The sequence below is a fragment of the Sus scrofa genome, chromosome 2, assembly GCF_054392235.1.
Source record: "Sus scrofa isolate SSC_HxYL_T2T_F1_AM1 chromosome 2, Sscrofa_HxYL_maternal_Yorkshire_Landrace_v2.0, whole genome shotgun sequence".
In the NCBI taxonomy this organism is placed as follows: Eukaryota; Metazoa; Chordata; class Mammalia; order Artiodactyla; family Suidae; genus Sus; species Sus scrofa.
The window spans coordinates 114,391,776-114,407,904 of NC_139384.1; the positions used below are offsets into that span (position 1 = coordinate 114,391,776).

The 16,129-nt window shown below is 36.5% G+C and overlaps 1 protein-coding gene across 6 annotated transcripts in view; it reads left to right on the forward strand.

Annotated features, from left to right (window-relative positions):
• Nucleotides 1–251: 251 nt before the first annotated feature.
• Nucleotides 252–16,129, forward strand: part of LOC106509506 (uncharacterized) — a 1,068,352-nt gene continuing 1,052,474 nt past the window's right edge. For 2 of the 6 annotated variants that reach the window (XM_085014117.1, XM_085014116.1), the window contains exon 1: nt 252–652. In XM_085014117.1, coding sequence (XP_084870243.1) covers nt 377–652 — 276 coding nt within the window. In that variant the 5' untranslated portion in view covers nt 252–376. Of the gene's footprint in view, nt 725–5,280; nt 5,359–16,129 lie in introns of all 6 variants that reach the window. The other 4 variants (XM_085014118.1, XR_014838415.1, XR_014838412.1 and 1 more) reach the window with 4 other exon arrangements.

Genomic DNA, 16,129 nt, shown 5'->3' on the forward strand with positions numbered 1-16,129 from the left:
GTACCATTCTCACTGACATGCAGCAATAGAACTACTTCTGGGCTTTATGAAGCTTAGTATGGAAAAAATTAGAGGATTTTTTTTGTAAAGTGGTTTAGTCATGGGACTAAGTCTTCCGACTGTAAGTGCTCTCCACTAAGTGACATTTGTTTTCCTTATCTGTCAGGACCGACTGCCTTAAGTGCGCGATCCGCCGCTTAGAGCAGAGAAGTGGTTTAATGGGAGGAGCAGGTTTTATCTCCTAACAGCAACTTCTGCTTTAGTCAAATGAGTTTCATTAAGAGAGGGGGGGAAAAGAACCTGAGCTGGGCTCCTGACAATCAGGTCTGTCAGATAAAAATAGTAACCACACGAGCAGACCTTTGTCTAACTGCGCATGCCCAGGACTGGGGCCCGCGTGGTTAGAGAACGCTCCGACATCAGCTCAGAACGTGGTCCAAGTTGGTCCTTAAGACACCGAGTGCGCCTGCGCTTGCTGGGGGTGGGTCCTGGAGTGCTGGGTGGGGCCCTTGTGTGCTCTGCGCTTCTCCCGCGCTTTTCCAGAAAAAGTGTGCATTTTGATGGTTCGGAGCGGGCCTACGCGGATTTGCTATTGAGGTCCCCATTTAAGGGTTTTACCAGCCCTGGCACTCGTTCCTACGTCAACAAAAATGTAAGCGCAACGGAACAGTAAACAGCTTGCACCCGACAGAGTGCGTACTCTACTTTCCCTACGACAACAAGGGTAACAAAACTTGTATAATAATATTTGCATTTATATCGCGTTTCACGAACTATATTTTAAACCTTTAAAAGACAATTATTTTGGTTTGCCTATCACCAGAGGTGTGGGTGCTGCATATGGTCGAAGATGATTGTGGGCCACTTAAGGCTTGACCGCATTTCCAATCACTGCCATTTAGCGTCTCTCAGGGTCTAGTCTCAAAACTTTACTTAAACTTTGGAAATTAGTGTTTACAGAGTTCCTTCTTTCCCCTTTCCCTGTTTTTCACTGACCCATGCACTTTTCTTTTCCAAGGCCCTACTGAGTATGTTGTTGGGTCCAAGCCCTTTCATAAAACATGCACTGGAATTCTTCTAAGACAGGCAGTTGTATCTGTTCAGTCTTCCAGTCAGAATAGTTAATATTGTTAAATCATAAAATACAGAAAGAACTACCCTCTATCCTCTGAGTACAACCTTTGCTTTTTTAACCTGAATGCAGTAAACCTTTGATTAACCATGACCAATGAATAGAACCCTTCATTGAAATGGAATTTTTCTTTCTGTAATTCACATAAGGCATGAGAAATGAAAAGTTTTTAAGGAAATCAAGTGAGTCACTTTTGGAGCAAGAATGGGAGTGGAAACAGGATCATTTGGGTGTTTACTCCTAATCCAACAATTTAGCAGTTTTTCTTAATCTATTGGCAAACCTTACCTTGTCAACTCTGCTCCAGACAAGCACCACTAATTCATTGGATTTGGCTGGAATTGCTATCGTGGTTCTGGCATAGTCCCTGAGGTTAATCACACTGAGCCCAAGTATCTTACACTTTCAATATTAATGTATATTTTCTACAAAATCCTCTTAATCAGACTCTTGAAGAGTAAAAGTGATTCAAGTACTAATTAGAATTCTCTATTATGACATGCTTAATAATGACTAAAAAATGCACAGTATTCTCCACTCATTTACCATTTATCAAACACATATATTAGAATTTTTTCTTGTTCTTAAAGGAATTTAGTCCCAATCTTTATGCCTTGTGGTGGAAGGATATGAATGAAAAGTTGGATAACAGTATAACAGAGGTATGCAAAGGGTTTATCACATCATTATTTCTTCTTCCCAGATCCTGTTTCCTAACACACACCCACCCCTACCTTGTCTTTATAAGCTTCAGAGGATCTTGACTGTTTAGAAATTAAAGTTCAAACTTCTTATATTAGTATTCAACCTTCTTAAGCTGGCGTTTAAGATCTTAAGCAATCTGTACCATTGTTTGCAAGTAGCATCTATACTCTTACCTAATTGAACTACTATGTGTTTTCCTTGTACAGCTGCCTTAATTTTCTCTCTCACCATTTTTTTCCTTCATTTGTAAAGCTCACTCCCCCCCCCTTTTTTTTTCTTTTAATCAGTATACATGTAAATCCTACCTACCATTCTTAAAATTCTGTGCACCTCATAACGCTTTTGTTTATTATCCCTGTTTTATTTTCCTAGGGCTGCTAACAAATTACTGCCAACTTGATGGCTTAAAACAATAGAAATTCATTCTTTTACAATTCTGGACTAAGCTCCCTCCAGAGTCTCTAAGGGAGAATCAGTAGTTTAAGCTACCGCCCAACTTCCAAACTTCCCTGAACATTCTTATCATTTTTTACCATCAGAAAATGTAGTGTAGAAGTCTGGGTTTGGAGCTAAGAGACTCTATCAAAATAACTGGCATGGTCTCTGAGGTATTTTTAAGTTTTAAGATTCTTTTTGTCTGCCTCTTAGACTTGCATGGGATAATACTCAAGAATCTTTATGGTTTTATTTATTTATTTGATATGTGTGCCTTGATTCAGAGAGAAAATAACTTGTTTCAGATTTTTTATCTACTTCATTGCCTTACTTGAGTTAATGAATGTACTTGCTTTAGTCTTGTTCTCTTTTTGTGGTCGTTGTGTTTTTTTGTTTGTTTGCAAAAGTTAAAAATACTCCCATTATCCTAATAGAGGTTTTTTTGTTAAATAAGGGCTTTTGGTTAATGTAAAATAGTGTAATTGTTTTTATTACAAATTAGAATACTTGATACATTATTCTAAGTTACTCTTTCAAATGCTACAATTTTAACTGTTTAAATTTTATATAGTTTTATTATTTTTTTCTTTAAATAACGAATTTGAGATTTAAAAATATTCTTCAGAATATAGGGTATTTAACTGGCCCTATGTTAGGACAGCTTTTTTAAGTCTAAGCTACTGCCCAACTTCCAAACTTGATTAGACATTCTTATCATTCCACTTATAACATGGCTTAATATGCTATTCTTTAACACAGAAACATTATTTGCTTACAAGGAGTTCTCATGAAAGTGACTTTATATAAATTGTGGTATTAAACTTTTAGTAGGAAATGGTCAAACAGAGAATATTAAAAATGAGTGTTCAAAAAGTGGAATGGTGGCTTAATTGGCTGAAGAGTACTTAAAAATGTGTGTTGACATTAACGAATATATGAAAATGTAGTTATTTAGTCACTTGTTTTTATCAGTTGGAACTTTATTATAAAGAATAATCTATGAAAACACTTATTTTCTATTTAAAATTTGATGGTCCAAAAATACACATTCTCTAAGATCTCAATTGTGAAAATGGGTTCTAGTTAAGCTTAATGAAAGGCAGTAACAGTGCCAGACCCCAAAATACTGCAAATTCTTTTCCACAGGTAAATTTATAAATACCTCAACATACTTTTTCAAAGTTCAGCCTGGACAGAGCAGTTCATATACTGGGCTCTTTCATCCTAGTTTTGGGAAAACCGCTGTTCTTGAGACATGTTCAAATGGTTCTATTTTTATTACTGCAGGTGTCCCTTTTCAAACAGGTCTCCCAAGGATAAGATTGCTTAGTTATCTTGGAATTCTCAACTTTGTTAAACTGCTGTCTTTAGTTAGAGGACATCTGGAAACATTGGAATTAGCTTTTTAAAACGTGACTAGGATTACCATAGCCACTAATACTCTGACTGCAAACTTGTTTATTAACCTTCTAGGGAGTTCTCGTCAAGGAAGTCAGAAGTTGGCTTTAACTGATGTGTGGTTGCTACCTGCATATTAGTTCATGTTGAACTGATTTGTTTTTCTGAGCATATCTTAACATATGTTGAGCTTATGTGGAATAAAGCTAACATAGTGTAGTTTAGCCAAAAATAACCCATTGGCCTGTAATTTTTAGAACTTTAACTATTTCTGTAAAAATGAGAGGTGTTGTCATCTAATATAATATGTGGCCTCTTTACAGTCACTGGAGGAATTGATTATTTAGTTTGTGAATACACTGAATCCTTCTCTTGGACTTTTCCTCATGGTTCCTGCTCTAGGCATTTTCCTGCCTGTTTAGCTTAGAGTAGGTGGATTTAAAAAACGAGGTGAAATGAACACTATGCTATTTTTATTGTTTTAATTTTGTTGGCTCTGATAAAATGTTTCTTAAGAGTTTGAAGGCATTGCACCAAGGGTCCTGGCTCATGCAAAGATTTTTTTTTTATTGTTTTCACTATTTTCCTGGATCACTGAAAGTAGATCTCTGGAATTCCCATTGTGGTGTAGCGGTAACGAACCTGACTGGTATCCATGAAGGTAAAGGTTCGATCCCTGACCTTGCTCAGTTGGTTAAGGATCCAGTATTGCCATGAGATGTGGTGTAGGTCACAGATGCGGTTTGGATTCCAAGTTGCTGTGGCTATGGTGTAGGCCTGCACCTGTAGCTCTGATTCGACCCCTAGCCTGGGAACTTCTATATGCTATGCATGTGGCCCTAAAAAGCAAAAAAAAAAAAAAAAAAGAAAAAGTAGATCCCAATGATTTCAATGTTAGTTTTTTAAATGTCAAGATAGTAATTTATTCAGGTTTAAGGTATTTTAGGGCTAAATTTTTATTTTTATTTTTTTTGCTTTTTAGGCCTAAATTTTTAAAGAAAACTTTTTATTTTTAAAAGTATATTCTGATTGTGGCATTTCACATTAAAATTTTCTTTAATTTCCTTTTCATTATTAATTTTTAATTTTGGACTTATTTATGTGTTAGCAGAATCTGATACTTATCCCCAATGTCCATCCTTTCCTTCTTCCTTTTAGCAATAGAAGCTGCTGAGCCCCTGCTGGGCAAATGGCACCTGAGCTAGAGACTACATTTCTAGCCTGTTGTTAGAGCTAGATATGGTTCCATGTCTAACTTTTTACCTATGGCATTATAAATGTACCTTCTGAGTCTTGCCTTTAAAATATTGGGTACCCATTCAGTGTTCCTGTTGTGGCTCAGCAGGTTAAGAACCTGACATAGTGTCCAGGAGGATGCGGGTTTGATCCCTAGTCTTGGTGAGGGGCTTAAGGATCTGGCATTGCCACAAGCTGTGGCCTACACCACAGATGTGGCTTGGATCCATTGTTTCTGTGGCTGTACCATAGGCCTCAGCTGCAGCTCCAATTTGACCCCTAGCCCAGGAACTTCCATATGCTGTGGGTACAGCCATAAAAAGAAAAATATATTGGGTATTCATATCCCTTTATTTCATTTCATCCTCCTGAAGGCTGGACCTTGGCCATCACAGTGGTGAGTCAGCTTCAGCTGTGCAGGCAAGAGCAGTACTCTGAGGGGATATCCTTTGGTGAGTAACCTGTTGTCCCACTAAGTAAAAGTGTATTCTTCCGTGGGTGGAAGTTTATTGCTCTCTTACATGAAAGAGAAATAAACTGTGACCTTATTTGAGCTGCTGTATTTTAGGATCTTTTGTTACAAAAGGTTAATTCATACCCTAACTAATACAGAAGGGGTTTTATTTATTTATTTATTGTCTTTTTGCCTTTTTCTAGGGCCACTCCCGAGGCATATCGAGGTTCCCAGGCTAGGGGTCTAATCGGAGCTGTAGCCTCTGGCCTACACCACAGCCACAGCAACGCGGGATCCGAGCCACGTCTGCGACCTACACCACAGGTCATGGCAATGACAGATCCCCAACCCACTGAGCAAGGGCAGGGATCGAACCTGCAACCTCATGGTTCCTAGTCGGATTTGTTAACCACTGAGCCACGATGGTAACTCCTACAGATAGGATTTTAAATGTAATTTTTTCTGATGACTTGGAGTTTGGAAGGAGGCTCTAGAGGCCAAGGATCATAAATGCTAAGGATCTACAGTCTAAATTCAAGTTCTATTCCATCTATGCATAGTTGGAAAAGGGGGCTTTCAAAACTCATTTTTGCTCTCATTTACCTATTACCTTTCTACATTTAAAAAAGGCTGAGGAATATAGAAGATTGCAAGATGGAGGCCTGTGTTGTATATTTTTTGGGAGAGAGATGTCAGTGTTTTATGATGTTTCCTCACTCTCCTTTGCCACAGAGAGGAGAGTTGTGCTAGCCTCTACCTCCAGTCAAGTGATGGGACCTTGAATAGACTCATTTAGAGAAATATGTGCATATATTTTGGCACTGAAAATTTAGAGGATATAGATCCTGGAAACTGTTTCACTCTTAAAGTCTTAAATCAGAAGACTGGCTAGAGGAATCTATGTAAAAAAAAAGGGGGGGGGAGGGTTTATTGGAGTCATCCTATGCTTCCAGAATTTGGTTGGGCAGTGCTCAAAGGGGTTAAAGAATTTTGCCCATTTATAGCAAATGACTCAATGTAAAGCCTTTATGGACACTTGTATCATGCCAGGTGGGTCACTTTGTGGTCACCACCTGTTGAATATGAGCTTCAGGATAATTTCATATTCTGTAATGTCATGTTTTTATGGGCTGTTATTAGGTTTTATTGAAGACAGCAAAATAGAACATAACATGAGTCAATCAGAGTCTAATCAGGAGACAGGAACTATACCATTCACTTTAAAGGAGAACTTAATGGAAAGAATTATTAGCCAGGTATAACGGTTAACTCCTTTAAGTCTGGGGATACAGAAGGGAAGAGCCTGGAATTTTAAAGTCTTAGAGGCTTAGAGGAGGTATCCTGAACTGAGACTCAATTCTGACGAAGGGTCATTGCTGGTACTTTAAGAATATGGATACTGGATTGACAACTCTGGTGGGGTGCACCGACTATCTTGTACTGTATCTGAGGGACACAGTGTAGTTGGTTTGGGGAGTGAAACTGCAACCCACTGCTGCTTTAGAATCAACTGTTTCTGCTGGAGGTAAAGTGTCTTTGCTGGGTGATGATGACAGAAATAGGAAGATATATATAGGAAGATGCAGTTCTTTTCCCCTCTTCTTTTTCTGTAGACTTTCTTAATGTGATCCAATTGACAGACTGTAACTGGGAGCCAGGTCTGCCTTTTGGATAGGATCTTGGTTTGAATGATCTTGGCTAACATACCTACCATGAATTTCATATTTTGTTTTCAGGATTCACACGTTTCGATCAGCTATTGGAGGGGAGTGCAGTTGCTTCCCAGATGCAGCCCTAACTATTATGCTGTCATAATCTGCTTTTGTTTTCTTAGGAGTAAGTCATTCAATAGATGACTTTGTCCCCCAACTGCAGGGCATACAAGAGAAGTTTTCCAGGTTTTTATTTTTCAAGTTCCTCTCTCTAGGCTTTGAGTAAAGTGAAGATACCACCCACACTCTCTCTGGAGTGGTCAGAATTACAGCTTTCTTAATGAAAATCCTTTTTGCAAAATTTTTAAATCCCCATCAATGAAATTCTGTATTGCTTTGATAAAGGTGAGTTTGCCCATCCATTTTTTAGTCAGCTATTTTGAAACCTCTTTGTAGTATGAATGGCTTTGGTAATGGTGAAGAACTGGTTGTTGAAGATACGTCTGAAAAGTTTGAATAAGATTGTTTCATCATGGAGTTCACGTCGTGGCTCAGTGGTTAACAAATCTGACTGGGAACCATGAGGTTGCGGGTTCGATCCCTGGCCTTGCTCAGTGGATTAAGGATCCGGCGTTGCTGTGAGCTGTGGTGTAGGTTGCAGACGTGGCTCAGATCCTGTGTTGCTGTGGCTGTGGTGTAGGCCAGAGGCTACAGCTCTGATTAGACTTCTAGCCTGGGAACCTCCATATGCCACGGGATCAGCCCAAGAAATGGCAAAAAAGACAAAAAAAAAAAAAAAAAGATTGTTTCATCAAACTATGAGTGGAACAAAGAGCTATTTCTAGATGACTGTGTAAATTATTTACTACTATATGTAAATTAATATGTAATTTAAGTAAATAAGTAAATTTAATATTAAAAGGTGTATGGTGATTCCATTTACATACATTCCACTACTTGACCCACTGCAGTAACAATGCTGGATCCTTAACCCACTGCACCACAAGGGAAATCCAGTTGAGACTTTTTAAAACTAGTTTCCATTTCTGCACAGACCTTCCCCATCTGTTCACTTATGATGTCTCTTTTTCTTAAGTATTTGAGTATATTTTAAAGTATTTTCTGTTATTCCCAATATCTGGGACATTTGGGGACATTTTTTATTGACTCCTTTTTTTCTTGATAGGGTCAAGTTTTCTCTCTTTCCTCAAATGTATTTTTTAATTTTATACTGGACACTGTCAATGGTAGGTTGTAAGATTCTGTGTTGTATTATTGTCCTTTGGGTGTTGAGTTTCTTCTCCTGGCACATTAAATTTGCCAGTTAGATAATTGGAAGATCCTTTTGATCTGTCAGAATAATGGTTTGTTAATACAGGTCTATTTTAGATTTGTCCTTAGTCCTAGGGTTTGTCTCTTATTTTAGATTGTGGTTCTTACTGTTAAGGCAGACCGTTTTGGGAGTTGCAGCTGAATACCTAAGGAACTCTATGAGATCTTTCCATTCCCTTTACCCTGAACATTTTCCAACTTTGTACAACTTCTTCTCCTTCTCTTGCTTTTGTGTTCAACTCTTTGCAGCTATTGTCTGCTAGTTCACATGGAGTCTTAGCTTGAAATGCATGGTTCTGGCCTTGGCCAACGCCCTGAAGGAAACTCCTACACATACTTCTGTGTAACTTCCTCACCACAGAGCACTCCTCTGTGAATCTGGCCCCTTAAATTCCACTTGCTGCAATACCCCAGTATCCAGTCTTTGCCTTGTCAGTTCAGTGAGAAAGTCACTTTCTACTTGATCTCCCCCTCACTGCACCATGGTGCAGAAAGAGCCCCAGAGGCTCACCTAATTTATTCTCTTTTGTACTACAGGCTACTAAGTTTCTAAAAGCAGTAAGTCTTAATATATTTTGTCCAGTTTTGTAATTGATAAGACCTATACTAGGTACTGTACAATGGCCAAAAGCAGAAGTCTGTGTTCCTGCAAATCCTTTCTATAATGATGTTTTTTCATTTTAAAATGAGGATATAAAATATTATAAATCCCTTTAAAAGTTACTAGCTTTTACAAAAGGTAGAAGAAGAGGGAAAACTTCCCAAATCATTCTGTGAGGTCAGTACTTCTCTGATAGCAAACCAGATGAAGACATTATGAGAAAAGATAACTGTAGAGCAATGTCACTGTGAATGTAGAGCCCCACATTTCTCAACATAATATTAACAAACAGAATGAAGCAAACTTATAAAAAGGATTATGCACTATGATAAAGTGGGGTTTATCCTAGGAATGCAAAGTTGATTCAATATGCAAGACCCAGTCAGTATAATAGATTGTAACGATAGAGTAGATATAAAAACCCATAATCATCTCAAAACATACAGAAAAAACTTTTGAAAAAAAAAATCCACACCCTTTCATGATAAAAACACAACATATTCAGAATATAGGGAATGTTCTTAACCTGGCAAAGGGCATCTATGGAAAACCTAAGGTTAAAAATCTCACTTAATAGTGAAAAACTGATTGTTTTACCCCTAAGATTAGGAACAAGCCAAACATATCTAGTCTAATCACTTCTGTTTGACACTGTACTGAAAGATCAAGCTAGGTGAATTAGACAAGCAAAAGAAATATAAGGCATCTAGATTAGAAAGGAAGAAGTAAAAGTATCTGTATTCCCAGATGGCATGATCTGGTATATAGACTACCCTAAGGAATGCATACCATAGAAATGATCAAAGCTAATAAATGAGTTCAGCAAGATTGTACTATACCTGATCAGTATGTGAAATTCTATTGTCTATCTATTACTAGCAGTAAATAATCCAAAAATGAAATTAAAGCAGTTCTGTTTAGTAACATCAATGGTGATAAAAAAGCTTGGGAGTAAATTTGACAAAAGTATAAGACTTGTACACTGAAAACTGTACATCATTGAAAAATGGAAAAAAGACCTAAATAAATGGAAATGTGTAGATTGGAAGACAATATTGTTAAGATGGAAATCAATTCCAATTGATTTACAGATTCAGTACAGTTCCTTTCAAAATCCCAAATGGCTTTTTTTTTTTTTTTTGCCAGAATTGACAAGCTGATTTAAAAATTTATGTGGAAAGACAAAGGACCCAGAATAGCCAGATAATCTTGAAACAAACTAAAGTTAGAACACAGATGCTTTTTACTTTCAAAACTTACTCAGAGCAACAGTAATGAGAACAGTGTGGAAGTGGCAAAAAGATTGATATACAGATCTATAAAATAGAATCGAGAATCCAGAAATGTGCTGGGACAGTTGGATATCTATATGCAAAAAAATGAAGTTGGACCCCTATCTCACATTATATGTACAAAAATTAATTAAAATATGCATCGGAAACTTAGATGTAAGAGCTGAAGCTATAAAACTCTTAGAAGAAAACTAAATCTTTGAGACTTTGGATCATATAACCTTGGATTAGTTTCTTGGATGTGACACTGAAAGCACAAGTGTGAAAGGAAAAGAAAAATACATAAACTGGATTTCATCGAACCTATAGTAATATTCATAGTAGCATTTCTCATGATAGCCAAAAGGCAGAAACATTGCAAATATTCATCAGCTGAAGAGTAGTTAAGCAAAATGTGGTATATCCATACTATGGAGTACTATTTTGCCATGAAATACTGATACATGCTATAACAGGAATGAACCTTGAGAAACATTGTTCTAAATGAAAGAAGCAAACATAAAAGGCCACATATTGTAAAATTCTGTTTATGTGAAATGCTCCAAATATGCAAATCAGTAGAAACAAAATGTAGATTAGTGGTTGCCAGAGGATGGGAGAGAGGGTCTGTGGAATGACTTCTGATTGGTATGGGCTTTTGTGTTACAATATAAAGTAAATATTTGGCATTTGTCCCCAGATCCTGGCACAGTGCCTCTAAACATCTTGAATTTACTAAAGAAAATTCATAGAGCTTTACTTGATAGGAATATTATATTGAATGTGAAACCTTTAAACCCAAGGCTCAGACCCAAAAGTGGTATGACGCTCAGAGGCATGATGTTACAGAATGGGTCATAAAGTGAAAATGAAGAGTTGTTTAACGTTTACAATGATTGGTTATTACGATGGAAATTTCCAGATGGCAGGGGATTGGTTAAAAGTGATTATCGTATGCTGTTTTAGAAAGATAATTCACATTTCATTTGTGATTATCAGAGACATTAACAAGAAATAACCTAAATTATGTTTTGCCTATATTCATGAAATAAACTTAAGTTTGGTTTATATAGCTTAGCTGGTTTTGTCTGCTTGGGGCATCTCCAAGCCTGGTCTCCGTTTTATTTTATTTTAACACTGTCTTCTGTGTAGTAATGAAATGATTCTTGGGGGAACTCTGGATGGCTTCAGGGTGGGAGCTAGTTACTAGAGAAAACTTTAAGCCATACCCACTGACTTCTGGGGAGAAGGGGGGGATGGAAATTAAAGTCAAGCAACAATGTCCATTGATTTAATCAATAGTGCCTACAGAATATGAAATCTCCTTTACTGGGTTGGTAAAAACACTGATGTGTTGGGAGGGTGGCACCTGCAAAGAAGTGCCAGCTCTTCTCATACTTTGTCCTATGTATTTCTTTCATTAGGCTGCTTCTGAGTTGTATTCTTTATAGTAAACCAGAAAACATAAGTACAGTGATTTCCTGAGTTCTGTGAGCTATTTTAGTGAATAATTGTGGGAACTTTTGAAATTATAGTTGGCTGGGAAGAAGTGTGGGTAGTCTGGGCACCCCATTTGCACCTGACATCTGAAGTAGAGGCAGTCTTGTGGAAATGAGCTCATAAACTATGGGATCTTCACTAACTCCAGGTTGTTGTCAGAATTGAATTGAATTGTTAGATACCTAGTTGGTGTTGAAGAATTGGTTGTTGGTATGGAAAAAACTCCGTGTAGTTGGTGTCAGAAGTGTTAGGAGAAAGAACCATACAAGTTTCTTTTTTGGAATGATGAAATGTTCTGGAATTAGATGCTGGTGATTTTTTTCAACTTTGGGGACATGCTAAAAGACACTGAATTGGATACTTTAAAAAAATTACTCTGCTTTGAGGGGGAAGGGGCCAACCTGAAAGAACCAGTAGCAAAATTTGGTATAATTTGAGCGACAAAATAAATAGCAAAAGTTGTGATTATAACCCAAAGAATAATCTAAATATCTGTGAGTTCATACTGACATAAATAACTGAATAAATAAATATATGGTGGAATAGGGACAAATCTTCCTTATAAAAGAATTTCAAATAATAAATGTAAAAGGAGTAAGAGAAATAGAAAATCATGGTTAGCATATCACAGTAATAATTTCTGCAGGTAAATCTACTGATGAATGCTAAAGTTAATGTGCAACACTTTAAGGAGAAACAGTATTTGCATGGCCTGAAAATACCTCTTTCCAACTTTGTATTAATTACTATAATGATTTAACATATGTTCATACAGGCTTTGATACCTCTCTCTCCAGGAAGTGAAGCTTAATTTTTCTTCTTCAGGGTGGTCTGGATTTTACTGACTTCTAAAGAATAGAGTATATATAGAGAAGAATAGTAATTTTACAGTAAGAATCCTGGCTGACATTATCTTAATCAAATGATTAAAGTTACTGTCACTAGATAAGTCATGTTGATATCATATACCTTGTGATATGATGTGGTGGTGAGGGCACTTTACCTCTCTAGTATTCTTCTCAGAAGTACCTAACCCTGGGATAATCATGAGAAAACATCAAGCAAGTCCAAATTGAGAAACATTCTACAAAATACCGCACAGGTACTCTTCAGAAGTATTAACCTCATGAAATACAAGGAAAAGACTCACAGATGTTTGAGGAGAATACGCAGACATCAATACTTATGTGTAACATGGATCCTGTAACAGAAAAAGGGCATTACTAGACAAACTGGTAAAATCTGAATTTTAGTTAATAGTTTTGTGCCGATTTTAACATCTTTATTTTTTTTTGATAAATGTACCATGCTTATGTAAGATGTTAAGATTGGGAGATTAAAGGAAGCTGTACCTTCTTTATGATACTTCTGTAAAGCTAAAAATATTTCAGAATTAAGTTTTTAAATATTACTATAATTTGCATGCTCTGTTTTTTCCTCTTCTACTGAGTAAATCATGATCTGCCTCAAAAATAATCCATTTAAAAACAATCTGTGATTGGCCCTGAATTCAATGGGCTATTTATTATTCTTATTTAAAAGAAAGCCTTTGTAATCCTCATTAATCTAATTTATTATATTTTAAAACCTATAAAATATACTTTTGTTTCTATTATTCCAGAATATTTTATTGTTTTGTTGAAAAATCTGAATGTTACAGAGTACTTGACCCTTCAAATTGTTTGAACATATGTTTAAATTCAAGTATTATATTTCAGTTTATTTTAATTTGCAATATAATGTGGATTATTTTGCTTTTCAATAATGATAAAAATCAGATGAAACTAATATTACACTCTGAGGGTGGGTTAATATTTATTTATATTTTATATTCTACCAATTTCCAAAAACGTGCTTGAGTTAGGTTATAGTAAAAACATACGTAGGGTTATTTAAAAGCTATATTTTAGGAAAAAAAACCTTAAGGACATGGAAAGGTAATTGTTATAGTAAAAAAAAAGTTACACAGAGTTTCTACAGTATTTTCATAGCTTTGTAAAAGAGAATAAATATGTAACGTGGAAGAACATATACCAAAATTTTAAGAGGAGTAATTATCTTTGTTTTTTGTTGTTGTTTTTTTTTTTTTTTTGATGTCCCTAGGTGGACATGAACTGGAGTAATTATCTTTGAATTGTTTTTAAATTATCTTTGAATTAATTTTTTTTGTTGTTATTTTTGCTCTTTAAGGCTGAAGGTACGGCATATGGAAGTTCCTAGGCTAGGGGTTGAATTGAAGCTACAGGTGCCGGCCTATGCCATAGCCACAGCAGTGCCAGCCCCAAGCTGCATCTGCAACCTATACCACAGCTCACAGCAATGCCTGTGGGATCCTTTAACCCACTGAGCAAGGCCGAGGGTTGAACTTGAATCCTCATGGATCCTAGTTGGGTTCGTTACTGCTGAGCCACAACAGGAACTCCCTAAAATTTTTCTTTCCCTTTTCTGCATTTTCAGAAGTACAATGAATATCATTATTTTGCAATCAGAAAAACATAATAATTATTAAAAACATAAAGGCATGTGTATATATGTATATACACACATATGTATGATAGGATATATAAATATATATATATATTTTGGCTTTTCTAGGTCCGCGCCTGTGGCATATGGAGGTTCCCAGGCTTAGAGGTCCAATTGGAGCTACAGGTGCTGGCCTATGCCAGAGCCACAGCAACGCCAGATCCGAGCCGCATCTGTGACCTACACCACAGCTCACGGCAATGCCGGATCCTTAACCCACTGAGCGAGGCTAGGGATTGAATCTGCAACCTCATCGTTCCTAGTTGGATTCATTAACCACTGAGCCATGACAGGAACTCCTCTAAAATAGGATAGAGATTAGAAATAGCACTGAGAAAAGAAAGTCAATGTATTTTGCTCTCCCAAGCAAATGAATCTAAAATTTATAAGATTTGTTCATTTCCTGAGGCTTATAAAACAGCTGCAAATTGTTAAGTTTAGTATTTTAACTTATACATTTAAACACAGATCCATACCTCATGTATGTCTCCATTCATGCAGTAGACTCGTGCTCTATATTTGGTGCAGTGAATCCTCAATTCTTAAACTATATTTAAAAATTTTTAATGGCTGGTTGTCCATTATATTGTACAGTAACACCCCATTTAGCCTGTATCATAAGGATAATTTAGAATTTTATAAACAACAAACTGTAAATATCAAAACTTTTGCTTTAGTTATTTAGAATGAAAAAAATGCTTCGCTTCCTGTACTCAAATCCTATTTGAATCTCAGATAATAAACTAAGTTGTTATGCACTGACACATTGTTGAGTATGTAGTGTTATTATGTATTAAAATTGAATGCCTTTAGAGTGTATAGAAGAACCAAAAAGAAAACAAGTTCTGGTCTACTCTTTCTGTGTATATTGTCTACTGGCTTTCACTTCTCACTGGCTATTGTATCCACATATAATTTGCCATGATATGGTTTACTTGATTGCTGGTGTCCAACATGCTGCTGCATGTTCTCTCATATAAGGTTCATGAATTTTGTGATAGGCCTTTCAGTCTTTTTTTTTAAATTTTTTCTTATAGTTGATTTATAATGTTCTGTCAATTGTTGCTCTACAGCAAAGTGACTGTGTGTGTGTTATATGTGTATATATGTACACATTCTTTGTCTCATATTATCTTCTATTATTTCTACCACAAGTGATTGGGTATAGTTCCTTGTGCTATGCAGTAGGACCTCATTGCTTATCCACTCTAAATATAATAGTTTTCGTCTACTACCAAACTCCCAGTCCATCCCACTCCCTCTCCCTCCCCGCTGGGAACCACAAATCTGTATTTTAGGTCTGTGAATCTGTTTCTGGTCTATAGATAGGTTCATCTGTGCCATATTTTAGATTCCACACATAAGTGGTATCATATGGTATTTGTTTTTATATTTCTGACTTACTTCACTTAGTGTGAGAATCTCTAGTTCCATCCCTGTTGCTGCAAATGGCATTATTTCATTCTTTTTTTATGGCTGAGTAGTATTCATATACACACCACATCTTCATCCATACATCTGTCAATGGACATTTAGGTTGGTTCCATGTCTTGGCTATTGTGAATAGCACTGCAGTGAACATAAGGATGCATGTATTTTTCTGAATAAAAGTTTTGTCCGGATATATGTCCAAGAGTGGGATTGCTGGATCATATGGTAGTTCTGTATTTAGTTTTCTGAGGAACTTCTATACTGTTTCCCATAGTGGTTGTACCAATTTACATTCTCACCAAGAGTGAAGGAGGGTACTGTTTTCTCCACACCCTCTCCAGCATTTGTAAATGACAAATGTAGACTTATTAATGATAGCCATTCTGACTGGTGTGAGGTGGTACCTCATTGTAGTTTCGATTTTCATTTCTGTAAGAATTGGTGATGTTGAGCAGT